The following is a 23,419-nucleotide window of genomic DNA, read 5'->3' as shown; positions in this document are numbered from 1 at the left end:
CGGTGAAAAAAAATTCAGTCTGACGAACGTAAAGTACACCACTAAATTTCAGCCATTTCCAAATTAATTCAAACAATTGGCGTAATATCCTGTTAGAATAAATACTCCATTTTGAAACGGTTAAAGGGATTTCATAGTGGCTTCGCTTTATTAGTAAAATGTTCATACAATATGATATACAATATATCTGGATAAGTCGATATCAAAGTTTAGGTCAGAAAAGAGTTTGAACCTGTATGTTACTTGTCAATCATATGTAACAAAATGCCCATCAGTCCGATCTGCTTTTGTTCATCTGTTATATATACAAAATAATCACATAATTTGTCACGTGTTTGAGTATTTAATTTTGCATAAGTAAATGCAAGCCTTGTTTTTAATGGCTTACAAAGTTTTAAATATTCTACAATTAATATGATAGCCTAGCAAACATTAAATCCAGCTTGCGATAGGTGTCTCATTGTGAAAAGTTTAGTCAGTTTCCGTATGTTTGAGGAGATCTGTATTGCAACCTATACTAGGGAAAACACTAGTTATCGGTGGAATCATCGATTGCTTCAACGTTTCGAAAGATTTGTGACGTGGAGGCATCTTCAAAATTGCATATTCCTGTCCAGAAATACACTGATATTTTTTTTAAAAAGCAAATAGTACGCTAGAATTTATGTATTAATTAGATATCATGTCTGGTGAAAGATCGCTTTCAGTACGTTCATCATTCCGTTACCCCCTGAAAAATTCATACAAACGGTTTTGTTTTGTTGTCCTGTCTTAGTCGTGTTGTCTGGTGGGGTAATATTTTATCAGTATCAGTAATATTGTATGTATTGGTGGTTTACAAGGATATTTTGGTCGGTGTTTTCTGGGACATAATTTAATATACTGTATAATTCTGTTCTGATCTGTTTAAATTAAATCGTTCTTGGGCAATCTTATCACCAAAATGTTGCTTGTAACCTTTAGAAATAACCGACTTTGGAATCAGAGAGAGGTAATGTTAAATTTCATGCAATACCTTAAACGTTTTATATCGTATTTTGCATTGCAATTGTAGTGTAAGAAATTTCTTAGGTCAATTTTATGCATACAACTGAAATAAGTGGAAGTGACGTATTTTTTTGGTAATTTTCCATATAATTTTTATAACACTGTAGAAATATTGATTCGATAACATTCTAAACAATACGATGTAATTGCTGATGAATAAATAGTTCTGCATCCATTAATTGTCAGGATACAATCCCGCTGATATTGAGGCCTCATCTTTTATTCACCAAATTCCGTTCCTGAAATATTTTTCCTTACTCATGATAAAAAGGCAGAACATAGAGAAATGTTGAATGTGACGAGGGAGTTGTTTGCTGTACTATATAACGACTTAAATGACTGATGCAATGATACAGATATTTTCTAATAATATTTATTGATATAATAAATGAACCTGGGTAACATTCCTTCAGCAATTGGAAACTTGTCTATATGCTGAAAGGTACAAATTTAGAACATCACATGTTGTTGTTTATATACAACTGTAACATAAGCAGTAGCAACGTAGTTCGGTGATACTTTGATTTTTATGAAGATTTCGACATTTGAAGGGTACTCTTTACAGGTTGGATTTGCAATTCAAATAATGAAATTCTCACACCCGTAAATGCTAATTTGATCCTCACCATGAGAAAACCAACATAGTGCATTTGCGACCAGCATGGATCCAGACCAAATCCATACTGTTCGCTAACGGTTTCTCTAATTGCAATAGGCTTTGAAAGCGAACTGAATGGATCCTGACCCGACCGCACGGATGCGCAGGCTGGTCTGAATCTATGCTGGTCGCAAATGCACTATCTTGGATTTTTTTATGGTGCGGCTCATTTTTATATTTGGGTGTATCAGTAACAACATGAGGGATATGTATATGTCAGTATTTTGTGTTTCCTATGAAACATTAAGCTCATTCTACAAAAAGCAGACGAACAGGAATAGAACTGGTGCTTGTTTGGGCGTTGTCGCTAGAGGCGATTTGTTTCCCTATAGTAATACCATCATGTTTGTCAATAGAAAATGGCGCATGTAAATCGTGAGACATGATACCTATTGAAGGAATATCACTTATAATAGCTTTATTTACACCTCTACAATTCATTATATTTATGATCAATGTAGTCATGTATTAATTGTTATATAGAGGTTTGAAAAAAAAAACGAAAAAAAAAAAACAACAAAAAACAACAAACAAACAAACAAACAAAAAAAAACATGTCCAAGCAGAAATAATAGAAAAAGTTGGATCAAATCTGGCTTATTAGTTAAAATGTTTGTTGCATATGCCACTGACAACACTGACAATAATTACGAAAGTAAAAGCAAAGTGTTAATTAATTTCAATTAAAACGATAGAGCTGAAAAGTTTTTGCTCACAGTTGGGTCGAACTTTTTCAATGTGCTCATTTCCACCAAATGTGACATAGAATGTCTATATGACACTTAGAAATGATAGTGAGTGAAAATAAGTATTAAATATTGGTAAAAGCCAAAAAGAATGTTGATTTTCTCCATTATTTCGAAAACGTTGCAACGGTTTACTCCTTTCTGTACAATATTTTTTCATCATTTATTGGGATATCTTGCAAAAATCATACGTAAGTTTGTACACCTGTCATTTTCACAGTTCTCAAATTTTATGGATTTCAGAAGAATAAAATAAATTGCCTAAACGTGTGATAGTCGCTTTAATGGTAATACACTCACTCACCCACCAACGTATAGACTAACCCACGTATTAATATCTTTAAAGCAATGCTCACGGGATTGATTTGCTAAGTGCATATGACTATTAAATTACTGTTGAAAACAACTTTATTGTGAATATGATCTCTGGGGCTAACATGATTCTTAACTAATCAGTATTTAACGATTTTTGTCTTCCACGTCTGGTTGATATGAAATACTTCAGATATTTGTTACAGGCGTCTAGTGACCGAGTGGTTATGGCCACTGACTTCAAATCACTTGCCTATCTCTGATGTGGGTTCGAAACCTCGTTTTGGTGTATAGAATTCCTCATGTGAGGAATCCGTCCAGTTTTCTTACAGGAGGTCCTTGGTTCTACTCAGCTGCCGCACTTGACGAAATAATGCTCAGAGTTGCACCCGGGGTCTTCAAAAAGTGGAAAAGTCACAATATGACCTAAACTTAGACAATGTGAATCTAAACCCAACACAAAGATATTTGAGCCGCGCCATGAGAAAACCAACATAGTGGCTTTGCAACCTGCATGGACCCAGACCAGCCTGCGCATCCGGTTTCTTTAATTACAATATGCTTTGAAAGCGAACAACATAGATCCTGACCAGACTGCGCAAAGCCACTTTGTTGGTTTTCTCATGGCACGGCTCATTTGTTGACAAGCAACGAGTGCCAGTACTGCAATATTATGAAAGAAGTGAACTGAAATAGATGCTAACTCAAAAATGAATATATCATTGCATCTTTTGTGTATTTTCATACGGGAGTCCGTATCTGTTTAATGAATCTTATTTTTTTATATACTTACATTTGTACAAAAGTGTGTCACTTTTAGATCTACTTTATGTTTTCAGATATTTAAGGCTTTTCGCGTTTTCACTCATAACTGCAGGAAATAAAAATGATCGTTCAGTTTATTACTATAAATGCAGCATCTGAAATCTAATGCATTTGCAATCAGTTAGTCAAATTCTAGGTCATTTTGACACGTTATACATCATTGTCATGACATTAAAACCGTTAAAAAGAGATGCGATGGTGCTATATATCATGAAAACAAAACAGAACGGAGCACATATCGTTAGAAACTAAGGGAAATATTTTGCAGCAGTGAAAATTTGTCAATGAAATTGATTGGCCTTTTTGTTTTTGTTTTGTTTTGTTCAGCACTAAACTATATGTCAAACAAACAAAGCCGAAACAACATATAAACGATATTGCATTGTCATTCGCATAAAGCCTAGCCTGGAAGCACTTTCGTATAATAGTGGCAATTTGTCAGAAGCATCATACTAATTTTATGTCAAATTAAAGGTTTTTGTTTTCGTAATTAGTGTTAATTGCATTCATCGAGCATCTAATTGAATATTGCAACAGTAGAAAAACGAAAGTAGAATGCAACTGATTCTGCAGGCTACATAAAGCCATACCTATACAGCTTACTTACACTTTCGTATGAATCGCTGGCACATATATCCATAGGCATTTACTAGCATTCTTGTTTCATGTTTTTATACGTCAAACAAAATAAAGGTTTTTTTTTTCATAAGTGGAAATAAAAGGCAGGTTATGCTATCATAAGAGCAGTCGCTCACATCTTGAAAGAAGATATAGCAACATTGTAGCAAAATACTTATACATGTATGAATGCAATTGACTATGTGCAGGTAGAAAAAACACAAAACACATATGAAAAAATCTAAAATGGTATAGAAATATTTTCAAATTTTAGTTACAATGTATCATTGTCATGAACGAGATCCGGCGTGTCCTTTTTGGGAGTCGGCACAGACCGACCAAGATGGCGGACGAACAAAACACACAAATTCAAAGGAGATAATGCGTAAATATCGCTTTGATTAACTCTTGGCCTGCTATATCTTTTTTAAATGGACTGGTCCATCATTCAATTTGGGCAACACTATTTATTATTCGAAGGGGTGTTCACTGAAAATTTACTAACTGAATAGCGAACAATGCAGATCATGAACAGACTGCACTGATCTTGCACTGGTCGCAAAGGCAGAATCACTTGCCGCCAGCAGGCTAAGGGTTAATAGATAAGAACTTAGAATAGATCAATGTTGGCCCGCTTCACGTAATTTTCTTTTGACACGTAATTTTCTTTTGACACGTATTGAAATTCAACACGCTGTAAAAGTATACTATGATTTGGACAGAAAGTCCCTACAAAAAAGAATCTCAATTGTATTGACAAACGCATGTATAACAAAAACAGTCATAATCGAATGTTATCAAAATTTTTTAATACAATTTGGATTTTTGTCATTTTTTTAACGTTTGAATCATTCTAGGTAATATGGTATATCACTTCTGTTGTGCATTCCTTCTGAAATGTTGAATTATGAAATGAAACTGTCTGTAACGAAAACCTTCTATTTCTCAAAAGAATACGATGAAGCAAAGTGAAGATAAATGTGTTGCCCGATATCCAAACAACAAATGCTTAGAATAAATCGGAATGTTTTGACGCGTTAAAATTCTTTCACTCAACCTAATATGACTGCCCTGCCGATTAGAAGACACATCTCTGTTTGTTTTTGATGAACTAAAGTGAATTCCATATGGAGACTTTCCGACTTTTGAGACGGCCTTAGGGACAGTATATACGACACGAGTGGTTACATACCTGCTCAAACGGTAAGCTTAATCACGTTAAACAATTATACAACCCCAAAACAGTTCGAACTAACTTTGTGACGAAAAGTGACAAGACGAGTAAACAACCTTTGTCACTGAAAATAATATTAATATGTAGTAATATTATGTAAAAAAAAAAAAGACATCATATTATACCATCTCACTTCAGTTCTGTGAATGATGTCTGTCAAAGTGCTGGATTTTTCATAATGAATTTAACTAAATTTTAAAGACTTAAGTCGAAGTATCTGAGGGTGTCATCCTCTGCGTTTAGTGGCTGATATCTAAGCAGTCCTAAGTTGGGCAAACCTGCAATACCGGAACCAATTATAACAATGTTCAGCTAGTTATTGAAATATAATTTTGGAAAACCAGGCTATTCTTAAATATGTCGTTGTCGCAGACACAAAATGCAATTATTGGCACACAACCATGAAACTGCTCACATTAATCATTTTCTTCCAGAAAACAAATGGAATCCATTTACACTTACTCTTTGTCATGTATGTTCAGCAGTTGCAATATATAGATAATGTACATTGAACAGAGACTAGTTCACAAAACTAATTTAATTCTAAAGCACAACCGAATATCTCTTTAAATACTAGTTCTATAGCCTATGAAATTTCCTGATACTGCAACAATGACGATTGATTTCAGAAATTGAAACAGGAAGTAAATTGTCTAATCATAATTTCAAAATAACGTGGCGGGATTTGTTACATCAGTCCATTGCATGCTGAAATTAAACATTAAGAATTGTTTGCTATTTTTGCTAATCAAATATAGCAACATGGATGTGAAATGTAACACTGTTGGGTAATTAAACTATTCGAACAACATTGCGTTGTACAGATTATAAAATTTTATTTGTACATAAGACATTAAATTTAATATAGAATAACAAAAAAGTAAAATAAATACTATATTTTCGAAAAACCTCCAAGCAAGTTTTAAGGCATTAGCAAAACTAAAAATGTCAAATTAGCTATTTTTGTCCAGTTCATAAAAGCTTAAGCATAGAAAAGTGTTATAATATGCAATACTGTTGCAGAAAACAGTACATTGTTTTACATCAGATCAAAATCTGATCAAAATGAGAGCACAATGATGTTATTTTATGGTGGCATATTTCTGCCTTATTTATCTTGAAATATTTCCTTAAATATCACGTATTCATTTATTTTCTCGCAAGTGTTATCCACTAGAGTATCTTAACCCACTACTGCCACCCACATATTCATTTACGTTAACTAGACACTGTTCGATCCTCCTCTACACTAAAGCGCTCAAAACACCGATGGTGGCTGCAATTGCTGATTATCATTCTGTAAAATACTGGAAAAAACATGATGTATTAGGACTTCTTACTATAAATCAGATTCTAACACGACCCGATTTCTTTCTGATTAAACAAAGAAGGCTGAAAACTGTGTGTTATTTAAGAAATAATTTATAGAAATAATTTATGCTTTAACACTATTTATGCATGATGGGCGGTTATACGTGGGGCGTAATAATTTCACGAGGGCGAAACCCAAGTGAAATTATTTGTACGACGTATTTACCGCACAAATTATTATTATTATTTCAATTCTAATATGCCTTTAATCTAAAACAGTAGATGAAATATTGTAGCGCTCTTTTTTTGGTCGCAACAAAAACTTTGACGTTACCGCACGTTAACGTGACGTCATTCTAGCGTAAGCGTGTTTTAACAGAGACAAGCATATTAGAATATATCTTACTGACATTACAACAAGCCAGTAGTATTCAATATATCGTATATCCATTTTTCATTATGTCAAATTAATATTTTGTTTAAGCTAACGTCTCACATGTTTCACAAGGCTGAACTTCGCCGGAAGTAGTAGTTTTGTATTCTCTTTTGTCAGAAGATTTTGCCTGAATATAATTTGAAAAGTGAAGCTGCCTTTGGTGTCGACAAAATAAAACGTTCTTGAAAGAATCTCGAAGTTTCATGTTCGATAAACCATAAATTATCCAGTTCATCGCAGAATTCATTAGACCTAGAATTGCTGTATATTGACGGACAATCAGATACTTTTGTTTTTCATTTGTTGTCTCTATCAAAAATGTCGTCACAACATAGGGAGACCAACATATCGCAAATGCCACATAAACTCTAATCAATAATCCACATTTGATCATACTTTTTTTATATTTACGCTTGGACATGGTATTTGTTTTTAATCTCCATATAACAATTAAACACATGATCACGTTGATAATGAATTGAACTGGTATAAATACAGCTAACGCCAGTGATATTCTCTTAGAGATCATGTCACAAGAATTACACGTGCTTTTTCCAGGTGATAAATTGGAGTTTGTAATTACCGGGATACAAATTACAGCCAAAGACAGCACCCAAATTATCGTAAGTCTAATCCTTCTTCGTCTGCATTTTGTTGAAAGGACCAAATGCTTCATAGGAAACACAATCGCACAAAATCTGTCTAATGATATAAACATAAGCAATACACCTGATGCTGTTAACGATATTGCTAGAATGCAGGTTTTTACAACACAAAAATATGCATTACCCATCAGAGATTTGAAAATATATCCTATGATTTGAAGGGTAAGTCCAATCGCTAAAAGTAAATCTGCGACAGCTAAATTTCCTATCAAGATGTAAGGAGTGCCCTTCAGTTGTTTAGAAAACTTCCTAAGACTAATCAGAATCAAAATATTCCCAAAGTACGTTGCACATGCAACAATTGTATAAACAACAATACGTGTTGTTCTAATTTTGTTCGATACGATTTGTGAACAAAGCTCCTGTTCTAGAAATGATTCTGTTGTGTTATTCATATTTTTATCCACATATATTTTATAAGAAGAATGAGCTATCTCACTATATACGTCATTAAAGTCCTTCCTAAACACACATTGCTCTCCGATAAAAAATACAGAGAAACATGTATCGTGCGGTAATACAGTGTCAATTGTTTCGTAAACATAGCCGATGCATTTATTCCAATACCTGCAGAAGTTTGACCAGACCAGAAATTGACTTGAAACTATTTGTTCAATAGCACGTCAGTCGCAATATTTAAACTGCTATCGAAAATCGATGTTCATAATTATAACTATTGGATAATCCCAAATGGCCAAAATATGTTAGACTTCAATTTCAAGTTAAGCGTTTCGACTGACCGAACACACAGACACTTGGGGCTTTGACAAGCTTATCTTACTATTGGTCAGCAATTTTCTGCATATAACCATCACACAGACATATCTGACGAACATGAACAAGTTTCCTAAGCATATGGTAGCATCGTCTCTTTCATCATATATTTTCGTTTCTAGATTATTATTCACAATTGTTGAATTTAAGTCCAAAAATGACGCTTCAAATCTGAAGTATATTAGCCTTGTTAAACTAATTCTTTTTGGTAAATGTGTTTCACCATTTCTGAAAAATATAGGTTGTCCATATTTAAAATATCATCAAGATACCTCGAGGTTTATTAAAAGCTTTAATAATTTCAAATTGTGTCTCAATGGATATACTAAGCATGAAGTCTCGTAACAGTATAAGAATAAATCAGCAATGAGTGGGGCGCAGTTAGTCCCCTTTGGGATACCAATTACTTGTCTGTAAGTTTTATTGCCAAATTTGATAAATATGTTATCTAATAGAAACCTTAGAGCTTCACAAACCTGATCACAACTCCATATGTTGTATCTCTTAAATTTACATTAACCATTCAATCAAAACGAGTGCAGAGATATGACATATGTGTGCGTATTTACTAAACGACGAATGAGGCAAAGTCAAACTCCGTTCCAAGGCGGTGCCCCACTGTGTTCCTTTGTTTGTTCGTTTTGTCCTAATGTGTAGGCTTTGTGTGTGTGCGCGTGTATGTGTGCGTGTGTTTGTGTGTATGTTTGTGGTGTACGGGAGTGGTGTTTTGGGGAGGCTGCGTGTTTGATACGTGGCATTCCCTGTTTGATATTTGTCTGTTTTTCTGTAAGTATATGAACAATGTTTTACCCCAAAACAATGCAGTAAAATGCATATCAGGCAAATATCTAACATGCAGAACCTGACGAGTTGCTTTTCATGTCTGCTTGTTGTTTCTATAAACTTCTTGCTTGAATGTAGACTGCTGCACAAAATTTACAGTAAAACATGCTTGAAGGTATGTCTTAATTTTCTGTTTGACAAGCCATAAACGATCAGTTCATTGCAGAATTCATAAGTACTGGTACCACGGTATATTCACGAACAGACATATTCTTTCGTTTGTCATTTGATGTTGCGATAAACATTGTCTTTAAAACCAATGGCAAACGACATATTACAAATTAGTACATGAGTCGTAGGGTTGATTGGTACCATCTGGGGGGATTAATTCTTATAGTGATTTTTGGAAAGGCATACAACCCTGGAGTAAGATGATATCTGATAGCAATGTATCGATGGTAGCTTTTGGTGTGATATCATCTTGATATATGCCTACACTTAGATACAAGTTCAGGTGAGCTAAAATATATCCAATGCAGACATACGAATTATGGAACATATGCTTTTCAGTTTGAATAATTGATGTATTTAAAAACAAACAAAATATTTCCTTAATTTTCGACATTTTTGGGTTTGCTTCTTTGAATAAATTTTAATTAAAATAATGATTATGAAGAACATCTTAATACCATGGACAACTAATAAGCAGAATTAGCTCATAATTAGATTTTCTTCCGATAGATGTTAGACCTTGAGGCACCATTTCCCCATGCCATCCCTAAGGAATCAAGGAATATTCAATATTATGACTTTCGGAAAGTACATACCGAATGCTTTTTATTCCTACAAGAATGCCGTTTAAACGTTAGGGCTTTTGTAACTTACGTGACATTTAATATGTTTCCTAAAACCATTTAAAACAATGAAATAGTGCTACACAAAGATTAAGAAAAAGTGCAGTCTGTAGTTTATTAACAACCTTATACATGTATAACAATGAATTGAATGTGCTTTAAAACAATATATCTTTCACGTACCCGTTAACATCTTAATTAGTGTAATTTACGTAACAGTGATTTTATTCCAACATTATAGATATTTTACTTGTACTAATAACCCAATGACCAAGATGTTTATGATTCTTCAATATAATTGAAAGTACAGACTTAATAGTGTTTCTTATAACTATTATCTGCAGTGGTATGAACTTTTCCATGATGTAATCTCCATATAAGTTTTATGTTACCAAAATGTACAAAAATGAAATTTCTGAAGTGAAGAAAAAGCCCTGCACAGATCGGGAAAAAATATAACATTTTGTAATAACTATACATAATTTGTGTTGTTGAACTAGATATTTACTAGAATACAGTGAATCACCATCTCATTTCAATAGTTGTGCGAATTTTACGTGACAATAATATGTGTTACAAATCAATTATAAATGTTCAAGAACATAATTATACATGTATATATACTGAAATACATTTTAGAAATGGGCCTTAAACAAGTAGAAACCAAATAGATACTCATTGGAACACCATGGCTTCATAGGGATAGAATCATTCTTAGTTTAAATGTTAGAAATCTCCTGACATTTACTTATTAACAGATGACACATATATTCAACCTTAATTATTTGACCTTCAACCGATGTTTACGTAAACAAGTAAAGGAACTTGCTGACAATTCAAGCCTTGAAAATCTGTTGAAAGTCAAAAAGCGTTCAAAGAGTACTTTCAAAAGTACCAACACTTCAAAAGTGTCAGAGAGAGACATCACGGAAAAGGGCACACTTCTGTATATACTTTATTGAAATTATTCATGATATACTGGCATTAATACACGTCACAAATGTCAACGACCTAGATGTGCAAACAGGAGTCTGGCACAAGTTGTGCCCACTATTATTTGCATCCAATCATATGAACGATGCAATGTATCTACTTACTTATCCGTTAGTTTATACTAATTTGTTTTAGCTCGATTGTGATGCTTCTAGCCTGTTGGTATCACTCTCGAGTCCGCTTCCTGGAAAACCAGTACTGGTGTCATTAGAAAAGACATGGTTGTGACCCCAGTGGGGCTCTCGAACCTACGATTCCTGGATTGAGCCGGCACCTTATCCAATAGACCACCGCTCCTCTATCTGCTCCTAATGATGAATCTTGAAGTAACCCACCCTTGTGCAGAAAAGCTTTTGAGGGTTCGTGGCTTCAGTGTGTCTAGATAAGCCGCAACAGCATCACAGAATGTGTAAATTACTATAGAACAGACTATCAACCTTCATGCCAAGAAAAAGGGAAGCATTAGAAGCTTCAACAGACAATATTCTTCATACTACAGGTGTTGTTTGACACAGCACATGCGAGCTAAATATGTTGAAGCTACACAACAGAAAACAGACATGACTTCAGAAGACAAATACACACACAAAGAAGTGGAACCTGCGCAGATCAAATCCGATTATGCGGGACAGATGTAGAAAAATGCATGTATTTATTCAAAGCAGAAATTGGCAATAGCGGCCTTTACTTTAAAAGATCAAAGAAAGTGACCAGCTCGCAGAATAGAATGGCTTAGATAAGGGCTGAAAGAAATGTGTTTTGGACTATTCGTGATATTAATTGTTGAACACGCATGATGTAGTCATAGAATTTCCTGTGTCATTTGCAACATCCTACGGAATGCCAACAAAGACCGACAAAGCCAAACTACGTTGAAGGAAGTACGGAGCTGCAACAAGCCATTCTATGGTGGCATTCTACTGCATACGAGAATCATAAAGTTTTCATGAACATTTTATAAAATTTCCCGAAAAAAAAACAACAATACTTTTCGCGGAAAAAATTGAACAAACTTTCGTGAAAGTAGGAGAAAGTTTTCGTGAAAATATTATCTTGTTAACGAGACACTGTGTCAAAATAGTGAACAGAACTGCATAAAGATAACCCAATAGTGCCCTCTACGGAATGAATCGTGTTATATCAACCTCAATCCCAAACCACCACCCCTAAGAGTGTCTAAAACATACAGATATTTAATTATAACATTATTATGGGTTACAAAATCAACGTATTTTTAACTCCCTTTATTATTTCTGTTAATTCGGCATCTGTTATCGTATGCAGTAGTTCGCACTATCGTGAATGTTTTCCACTTAGAATAAGAGATTCTTTTCGTGAAAAGGTTTTAAATTTTCACGTAAACTGTTCCTAAAACTATCTGCTTAAGTGAATGCAGAAATATGCCACCATACCATTCTATTGAAAACGTATCTTACATCATTGATGGCGATGCTTTGATAGTAGATTTCATTGCAGATACATACTTTTCCAAAAGAATCTAGTCTGTCGAAAGAAAACGACATGGAACTGCACCAACACTTCTGTTTTCTGGTCAAAAATACCAAAACATCCGCAGAATTGGAAATATTTCATGAGTAATAATGACAACAAAACTCAGTTATGTTCAGACAACGTTGGGACGTCAACATGTGTGCTCCGACGATGTTTTGGAGACGGAGGGTCATTTATATTTGCAGTATAATGGTCGCCCAAAATATCGGAACATCAACAAGGTTAGATACGAAATGTTTGTCAACAAGAATGGCAACCAAGACGGTGTCCTTAATAGTTCTGACGGCATAGACATGACCCTGATGCCACCATATCAGTCCAGTCAACTATCAGTTACTTATTCATTTATTTATATTAATGTACAAATTTTTTAATATACATATCTGCGTAGCTATTGTAAAAATAATAGGAAAACTTTATCATAATATACTCAAATTTGATACAATCTCTTCATGTTTTTCTACATTAAATTAATAATTTTGTAGTTTAACTCTTATTCATATCAAAATCAAACAACCTTGATCTTTTCTTAAAGGTGTATATTTGACTACATGCCCATGAGAATAGCCTTTATCTTCCTTGTGATGTTAAAATTGCTGGGACTTTGATGACGAACAACAGTTAGTGAACAACTTGAGTGACAAAAAGATCGTTCCTGATGAACTTGTTGACTTAAACGAAACCAGTGAAACTGATAAAGATTATTCGCGTACAAATATTGACGATATCTTATAAGATTCAGGCAGTGATGAAGAGAGTCATAACTAAGAATGTTCTAGTATGTTGAATACATAGAAAATGTGGTTAATTGAAAACAAATTATAACCATGACATGATATAGAAAGATAATGACTGAAAGTAATAACGGCAGCATATTACCGATTAAGGTAACATATTGTAACGTAAATTACACTTTTACATTCAATTAATTAGCATGGCATTTGATATCTAACCGAAGAATGATTTTATTGAATAGTTAAAATATTTCTTTTTATATCTTCTTTACTTTAACATGTTTATATGAAATATTATGAAAATCTTGAATTTATGGTAACGTATTTTACTGTATAAAAGTACCATTTGCTATTATTCAGCATAAAAATGTTTACTGTTTAAGCATAAGAACATTGATACAGAAGTAGGCATGAATATGCACCTTTTAGACAGATCAGATAGTAAAACATCATGTTTAAACAACATATTTTGTGTTTTTCGTCTACACGTGTATTGCCTCGTAAATTACAATAACAACAAGGTGGCTTTGATATTAAAACTATTGGTCTGCAAATAACTGGTCTAATTGTTAATGTAACATATCAAAACTAGAAATTGCTTTGATTTAACTATTAAATCATACTTTTCTAGTCCATATCATGTATAGAAGTATTAATTAATTTCAAACAAATAGGTAACGCATATTAATATGCCGTAAATTACAAGCGCCCCAAACAGCCAATGGCAGACAACTTGGTTTTGTGATATGTAGAATTCTACTACCTTATACTCTATGTATTTAAACATGTCATATTAGTTCAAGAATGAGCAAAATACCTTTCTAACTGCATATTATGAAACAATATTTGTGTTCTTTAATTATGTTTAAGCACTGGTCTATGTTTGTCTGTAATTGCAATCACTAAACGCTAAAGAGGCAATATTTTAATAACAGTTCTATTAAATACATAAAATACATAAACTGAGCTGTTTGTCTATCAATTTCCAAGTAAATATATTCCAAAATAAGAGAGAACCATTAGTTTGAAATAGAAAGTCTACTTATGTATAACGGAAGTTTGATGAAAGTCTATTTTGCGGTGGTGTTACTACATGGCTAATAACGCACAAAAAGCTACCACCACTGCAATGCTATCACATAGTTTCTGAATTGTCAGATGTTTACCTATCCAAAAATAGCATTGAGCTTTAATCCTCTCGGATGGTACCGCTAGCCAAAATTTCTGGGTCTGGCTCATGGACTAAATACGAAATAGAAACAGTGAACACATTGGCTGTACAACCTTACCATCCATAGATCTTACATAATCTAAATAGTCAATGTGTGTGGCAAGCAAATAGCTATTCTTTATCATCTGCAATTCATCCGCGATGTTCAAGAAATGGAACTATTTATTGTAGCGCGGAATATATCGGAAGTAGACATTTAAATTCTAGCGCAATTGTAGACCATTATGGTGTACATAGCGTTTACCTTATCACATTGTTAAAATGTCAGAAGATACCCATAAAATTGAGCTCAGACGATTTAAACAAGAACACTGTCATTTAGTATAGGTTTTAACTAGCATAACTTTTGGTCAGGCATTATATTTTAGATACGAAACTGATTTTGTTTATTTATTATTATTTTATCACATTTATAAAGCACTCTTTTCATACACATGTACACGTTCAAAAGTGCTCGACAGAGCCTCGCATTTTATAATTTCATTCAACTCGTTTAATACATTCAATATGAAAAGAAACTCATTTAGTATCCTATTTATAAACGGGGTACATAAATTTTGGTAGTGTCAGGCGGAACAGGCGAGAAACTATGATAGACAGTTCTAAAAGTACATTTCGACTGAGCTGCTTAAATATTTGTCTTCTGATCAAATTCGTTTGGCTTTTTGTTGCTTTCTCTTATTTGTTTGCCTTTAGCAAAGTCTGTAGGTACACATCAAAATTCTGTGACAATGAAGCAGAGAATTATATTATATCAAAATGCTGTACAAAATAAGTTTTAACCATACAGTTTTATTTGAAAATTAGCTCACCTTAAGGTTATTCCTTGTCCTTTTGACTTAATATTAAGGTTAAATTACAAAGGAACCTTCAATATAATTAACAAACAATAATGTGATATATACATTTCCTTCTTTTGTGACAAAACTCAAGAATTACAATATTCAGCTAAATATCGAGATTCTTTTTTTTATACAACCAACCCTTCCATCTGTCATTATCGCAGATAATAAACAGAAATATTGACACACAAACGGGAACCCGCTAACCTTTTCCTCTAGAAAATCATTAGAATTCATTAAGCACTTGTTGTTTGTCATATTTGCAATTCATAGTTATCGTACATTAAACAGTGTCTTAAGCAAAGCTTAAGAATAATCAAATGTAATGTAAATGTTAAGTCTTTAGCAAATGAACTTTTCTGATATTGTACATAATGACAATCTATATCAGTAAAAACAAATAGGAAATATCATTTCAGTGTATGGTAATTAAGCGAGACTTTGTGTGTCGTTGGTCCATTTGTTGAAATAAAACATTGAGACCGTTGTTCTATTACTGCAAGTTTACTTATTTGGTAAATAAGCATCAAAAACAAAGGAAAATGTTAAAATGTTGACATTATTAAAACTACTGGAACACCACTATAATGAACATTTTATTAACACACACTTGCATAAAATCATTGAAAGCATTACATTTCTCTAGAAATCACAAGTATTCGAAACCATTCATGTATAATGCTGATCTCAGATTCTTTATTCAGCTCTCGTTTATTCATACTGGAAAAAAGCTAACTTGCCATTTGCTATTTCAAAATATCTTAAATCTGAAATAAGATATATGCTACTTTTTATAATTTAGCGTATTTAGATCAATACGTAATTAAAATCATGTCAAAATTTCAAATATTATACCAAATCCAGCAAAGATAATATTTTATTCATATTACTACCATACCGCATTTTAAAAGTCACAAAACTACACTTGGAATTCGTGGTTTAAGAAAACGAGTTAATACCATTTATAAGAAAGCAGAGGTGTAGATTTTATTATTTTACCGAAAATGGTTACACATATATGAATAAACGTTCCTTTTCAATAGAGTACGACAAAGACGTAACTTTAATGTCAATTTCTGCTCTCGGTACGTTTTTCTCTACTTTCTAGATTCTTGACGTTGTGGTGTATTTTTCATTTCCAAAATGGGCAAAAGTTGTAAAATGAGTAAGATAACATGATGGTACAGTTTTGATTCCGTTGAAAGTTTGAAGCGTGATCAACAACCTATTGTCTTGAGCGTGTCCATAATTTTAGAAGAAATAACTTTAAAGGAATTCTTTTTAAATGTTTAGAAAATTTCCAAATTACGTTGTCAATATAACAGGTGTATAAATCATAAAAAAAACATTTATCATTTTAACTCCTGAAGAAATTCTACTGTTTCGTGCAGTTTATAGTAAGATCATTGGTTTCTGTTAACGCTGTATATATTTAGCGGAACTGCAGCTAGACATTTACCTTCCTGAGATATTTTTACACTTGCAAGAACATCGGTAATTTTCTGGACTGTAAAAACACTTTGCAAGAACATCACGGCATACACAGCTGATTGAGTTTGGATACCTGCAGGATATTTTACTAACAACAAGTGAATGAAGAATTATGTGTTGAAAAGCATAGATAAGTTACAAATCAGTGTTTCACAAGTCAGTCTTTGACACAACAGAAACCTAGTCTCGAGTTCTTCAACGGAAGTTTAGCTTTGAAAATATTGGTCATCTAATTAATTTTCACAATGTATTTTTATGGGAAAATCGCAGCTTTGATGAACATTTCGCGTACAGAAGTTGTTCCACAATGTAGAATTTAACGCCTATAAATTGACCTGTTTTCAACCATATGGACAAATAAAACGTATAGGTTCGTGGACTTAAATATTCACAGTCCGCCAACTATTAATTGGAGGTTATAACACACTTAATAGCTCTTCTTCTTTATTCTATATAAAACTGACATATTTCCAATGGCTGCAGCACACATCAGGACCTATTTTAAATGTCTGTAACTTAAATTTTCTTAAAGAATATTGCCTGTGCTTAATAAAACTCAAAAGAAAAGTCGGGGTCATGTTTGATGCAAGAAATGTTTTCAGTCAAACATGCAAACTGCAAACTCACCTAAAAACGAGACTCCAGATTGTAGTGGTATAGTGTATGATCTAAGTAAACATGAAAAATTCTGTCACAATAATTACTATTTCATTTTGAAAATGCTACCTACATATCAGGCATAGATCTGTCGTGTGATTTCAGCAAAGCATTGCAAAGAAAATAAGGAAAATGGTTCCGCAGAGCAAAAAAAATGTGGACTATTTGAATACACCATCATGCTTAACATTTAAAACATTGGAAATAGAAAATTCCAATTCATACTTATGCTACCCGTATAACTATTACCAAGCATTATTCTTGGGTTTCAGGACAAATGAAGTTCGCCGTCATAAATATTTGTTTTGAAGAAATCTAGGTTAAGCTTAACATTTGGTCAAACTGTATCTCAAACTAGGTCATTTGGTCACAATACAGAAAATCTTGTTTACACAGTAGAATAGAAAAAGTGGAAACTCCACATTTCGCCCAACAACACAATATGGAGACATCCACAGATGTATCCATACGGCTGTGAACATTAAGTTTCTATTGTGCCATGAAAAGCACTTAAAATAATGGGCGTAAAGTCACGTTTGCAAACGTTTATACGTAGACCAGTATGCTTGTCTTCATGGCATCTTGACCAGTTTGGTTACCTTGTAATGTGGGAGTAAATATTACTACTCGATAAAATTTTAGAAAATACTGCAGACGTCACGAATTATGTATGATATTCATCAAACTTTGACAGCTTTGTTTTATGGAATTTACTATCGGTGTAAAATTTGAAAATAGAAGCATGGCTTACTGATGTGAGAGGTATCATTACGTTCAAGCTGATGTCTCACATGTTTCACAAGGTTTGACTTCGCAAGAAGTAGCAGTTTTGTATTCCTTTTTGTCAGAAATCTTTGACTGAATGTAATTTGAGATGTGAACTTGCCTTTGGTTTCGGCAAAGTAAAACGTTCTTGAAGGAATCTCTAAGTTTCTTGTTAGATAAACCATAAATTATCCAGTTCATCGCAGAGTTCATTAGTCCTGGAACTATGGTATACTCTCGGACATCCATATACTTTTGTTTTTCATTTGTTGTCTCCATCAACAATGTCGTCACAACGTAGGGAGACCAACATATCGCAAATACCACATAAACTCTAATCAACAATCCACATTTGATCATACTATTTTTATATTTATGCTGGGACATGGTATTTGTTTTTAATCTCCATATAACAATTAAACTCAAAGCTATGTTGATAATAAATTGAACTGGAATAAATACAGCTGCCGCCAATGAAATTCCCCTAGGTATCATGTCACAAGATTTACACGCACTATTTTCCTGTGATAAACTGAATTTTATTACTATCGGGATACAAATCACAGCAAACGATAATACCCAAACAATAGTAAGTTTAATCCTTCTTCGTCTGCTTTTTGTTGAACGCACTAAATGTTTCATAGGAAACACAATCGCACAAAATCTGTCTAGTGATATAAACATAAGCAATATTCCTGATGCTGTTAACGATACTGCTAGAATGCAGGTTTTTACAACACAAAAATATGCATTACCTTTCAACGGATACGAAAATATGTCCTATGATTTTAAGGGTAAGTCCAACTGCTAAAAGTAAATCTGCGATAGCTAAATTTCCTAACAAGATATACGGAGTTCCTTTCAACAGAGCAGAAAACTTCCTTAGACTTATTAAAATCAAAGTATTACCAAAGTACGTTGCCAGTGCTACGGTTGTATAAACAACAATACGTGTTGTTCTAAATTTGTTCTCTACAGTGTGTAAACAATGCTCCAACTCCGGGAATGATTCTGTTGTATTATTCATATTTGATTAATCCAACTAAAAGAAGTATAAACTGTGTCTCTGAACTTGTCATTAAACTCCTTACTAAACACACGTACTTAACTCTTCATTGAAAATAAAGATAATACGCGTTTATTGATAATAAAGATATGCGTGCATCATGTGGTTCAAAAAGTACGGAGAGTATTGTACGTAAACAAAATGGATGTATAAGTTCTAGTGTTTTAAGGATGTTGTCCAATGATGAGCTAATTATTCAACAGTGCTCCAGTCATGTTATGGGAAATCGATGTTTACGGTTATAACTACTTAGGACATAATAAAATTACGTTAGACTTTAATTGCATAAATATGGCCCGCGACATGTCAAAGCATGTACTAGAATTCTACTTTTTGGTCCTACTTAGCAGTGTCAGAATGAGCATGAATGTCTATTATCAACCAGACGTATGATGATCAAACAGCTGATAAAATTGTGCGAAATAAAATATTTTCGTACGATTTACAAGCCATGGCCAACAGTATTGTTGTCCAACACCTCCAGCCAGTGCCATACCTAAACAGGCCGATATTTTTATTGACAAAATAGTTCCAGACTAGAATTAAAACAACTAAACGCCGTTTGTATAGAATCCAGCTCGCTCCATCTCATGAACATTGTGTATATTTCATGAACATTGTGTATGAATAATTGATAATAAACCATTCCTTATTTGCCTGTCTCCATTCACACTGACCGTTTAGATTATGTAGATCTATAGATGCTAAGGCGGTCCGGCCGATGGTCAAGTTGATCATTTAGATAACGTTCATTCTGGATTCATGTATGTCGCATAGAATTAACCTCATCAAAGAACTTTTATGAAAGTTACTTTTAACAGCTGACATGAATATTTTGTTGCTCTGTTTGTACCTATTTCTTCCTGCACTTAATTGCGTTCTCTTTTTTATTTCCCTTCTGTAAAGGTCATGAATATATGCATATTAGGTCAGTAAATTGTGAGTTTTATACAATGTACTTACATTTTGCATTTTTATTATTATGTATGTATTGTCCTGGAACTTTGGAATCTCTGCACTCAAGCAATGTTCCAAAATAATAATTATGCTCTCAAGTGTCTTCCAGCGTTTATAACCAATATTCGTTTAATTGTTATGAAGTTTGTATCTATTCATTCATATTTAGACAAAATATATATGCAAACTCATATCTCTTCACAAAACTTAAAATTTTTAAATTATGAATGATATCAATGCTTACAGGAAATGGAAAATACTTATACCCTAAAAGTTAGGGGTGAATCCCAGTACCTTGTAATTTTTGTGGTAAATACCTGCACTCTATAGATTTACTGCAACACTGTCCTTTTAAAAATACTTGTTTCGAATACCTGTTCATATGGTTGATGGGTTATAAAACCGTATCATCATATAATGGCATTAAATATATCAAAAGTATGGGGACAGCGGGGATAAAACAGATGGATTCAAAAATTAAATGTAAGGGTAGATTTCTCGGAAGCACAGAGCACCGCAAACAAGTTTGAGTCGTACATTTTCATCTGATAAAAAGTGTTTTTCTCATTCTAAAGTTAAATTACAAAGGACATTTAAAGAAATCACGTAATTAAGAAATTATGTCATTTCGCTGGTCATAAACGTATAACATGTTCTCACGTTACTATATTGAAAGGAAATCGCTTATTATTTTTATTTTTTATTAACATTTTATCACATGGTCATTTTACTGGAACTTATTTGTCTCCATTAATAAAAAATAGTCGTTTAAAATTTCAGTTTATGTACCTAATGTTTTTGTTGGACATACTTTATTACTTTTTGTATTGATGTTTCTATTCTATTCACTTTTATCTTTTTTTTTCCGAAAGGTAAATTACTGTATTTACCGTTTATAATGTCTTTTTGTAACTTAACTGAATATATTATTTGTCTATATTATGTCCGCCGGTTGAAATGTAGTTGGCAAATAATAATGATTTGCCTGTTTGTTTTTCGGGTGTGATTCATTTTAACGTACGTACTGAAATAACGTATTAAGACACTTTCTAATGGTGTTATCTCTATTTGTTTATTACAAAAGAATTGATGAATTTTAGTATATTTCACAACCACTAAGATATAATGTACTATAAATGTGACCAAACCCAGGAATAACAATATTCAGCTAGATATCGAAAACAAACAAAAAATCTTCTATCCCTCGTTGTTACAAACCCTAAGTGCAAATATTGACACACGGAGATGAAACTGCTTCCAGTAGTCATTTCCTTCGGAAAAGCCATTAAAATCCATAAATCACTAATTGCTTGGCATACAAGTTTACCATTTGCAATTCATAAATGTCGCACAGTAAACCGTGTCTGAAGCAAAACTTTAGTAAAACCAAATATTTCTGCAACTGATAGGTTTTTTAGCGAATTAACCTTTCTGATATTGTACATAATGAAAAGATATTTATTTTCAGGGGAAAACAAACAAGCGAGAATTATCATTTCAGTGCACAGTTACCGGCAGTAGAGAAAATTACGTGTGTCATCAATCCATTGTTGAAATAAAACATTAAGTGTTTTCTGTATCTCCCAAGTTCAAGTATTTGGTTGTAATATTCAAATACAGAATGTTATGTTGATGTGGACATTAAAGCTACTCGAACACCTTTAGGATGAGCATTTTATTATCATTAACTTCACAGAATAAGACATTAAAGTTAAAGAGAAATAACAAAATAGTGTAACAAGTACTTAGTATTCGGAAACTTTCATGTATAATGCTGATCTCATTGAAATTATTCAGTTCTCGTCAATATATACTGAAAAAGAAAAGCTAATTCATTATTTGCTGTTTTGCAAATAGCTTAAGTTTCATAATGAAGTAGATCTAGTATTCCATGAAATTTGAATGTACGTATGTCCAACCGGAAGCTAATTTGATAATATGCGACATGTGATAAATAGGCACAAGATCGCAGTTATTTGCCCTTGGTTGACCACAATGAGGAAGTGGTTACGTGGAAAATAGTTCCTCTGTTTGATGGTGAATATTGGTAAATTTTTGAGTGAAAGACCTGCAACAAATGGCATAATTTAATAGAGGAGATATAAAATAGTAGGTACATGTTCAATTTGACAGAATGAGAATGTCAGAATATGCATAACATGACTTTTTGATAGGGCATGTTTTGCCTGTTTGTGGCCATCTGAGAGTATTCTTCATATGCATGTGATCTGGTTCAAAATGTCGGAAGAAAGAGCCGGTCAACCTCATGTTTATTGTGGCTGGAATTTTTTCTCTTGAATAGTTCTGTTGAGTTCAACTATTTTTAGGGGGGTTGGAATGCATGCAAAATTGCAATAGTGTCCAGTGCCTATATAGAACATATTGTAATAATAAATGTGGTCTTATGACATAATGTGATAATATGCGACAACATTAACGACACCTAAATCCTATCTGATGATAATTGGTTAGATAATGCCAAAATGATAAATAAATTATGTTTGAAACGCTACATTAAAATGACGTCAAGGACTTTATGGCGTAACAAGTCAGTAGCTGCTAAAATGAATATATTTCATCTTTAAAACACGTGATTTTGTATATATTTTTATTTGAGCTAACTTTAAATAGCCATTGATTTATTTGCCGATTGCTCTCCAAAAGTCTCCTGTTTTCATAAAAACTCAATATTTTGAATATTTTGAGGATTTCATGTACTTGAAATATCATGCAGAATGTAAGAAAATGGACGTTGGTGACTAGTTTTATTTGGAAAATAGGCGGGTTCAACATTTATTTTAATTGAAAATTTGAAAGTTTAATTTGTTTTATCAATTTTTCCGTTTTCATTGTTGGATTTGTTATTTATATACTGATAACTACGTTAAAATTGTCCATAATTTAGTAT

General features: G+C 33.0%; 2 protein-coding genes across 2 annotated transcripts in view; one reads left to right on the top strand and one right to left on the bottom strand.

Moving 5' to 3' along the window:
- Positions 1–23,419, top strand: part of LOC123548301 (E3 ubiquitin-protein ligase ariadne-1-like) — a 366,173-nt gene that overhangs the window by 213,386 nt on the left and 129,368 nt on the right. The gene's annotated exons all lie outside the window — the stretch shown is intronic.
- LOC123549956 (dopamine receptor 2-like) lies at positions 6,632–8,689 on the bottom strand. The gene has a single exon (XM_045338398.2). The coding sequence runs from the start codon at positions 8,245–8,247 to the stop codon at positions 7,231–7,233; it is 1,017 nt and encodes a 338-aa protein (XP_045194333.2). The 5' UTR covers positions 8,248–8,689; the 3' UTR covers positions 6,632–7,230.

The sequence above is a fragment of the Mercenaria mercenaria genome, chromosome 6 (genome assembly GCF_021730395.1).
Source record: "Mercenaria mercenaria strain notata chromosome 6, MADL_Memer_1, whole genome shotgun sequence".
Taxonomy (NCBI): domain Eukaryota; kingdom Metazoa; phylum Mollusca; class Bivalvia; order Venerida; family Veneridae; genus Mercenaria; species Mercenaria mercenaria.
This window is presented reverse-complemented; position numbering and strand designations above follow the sequence as displayed.

Excerpts from the sequence above, each read along its gene's own strand:
- LOC123549956 (XM_045338398.2), bottom strand. The coding sequence starts at position 8,247 with ATGAATAACACAACAGAATCATTTCTAGAACAGGAGCTTTGTTCACAA.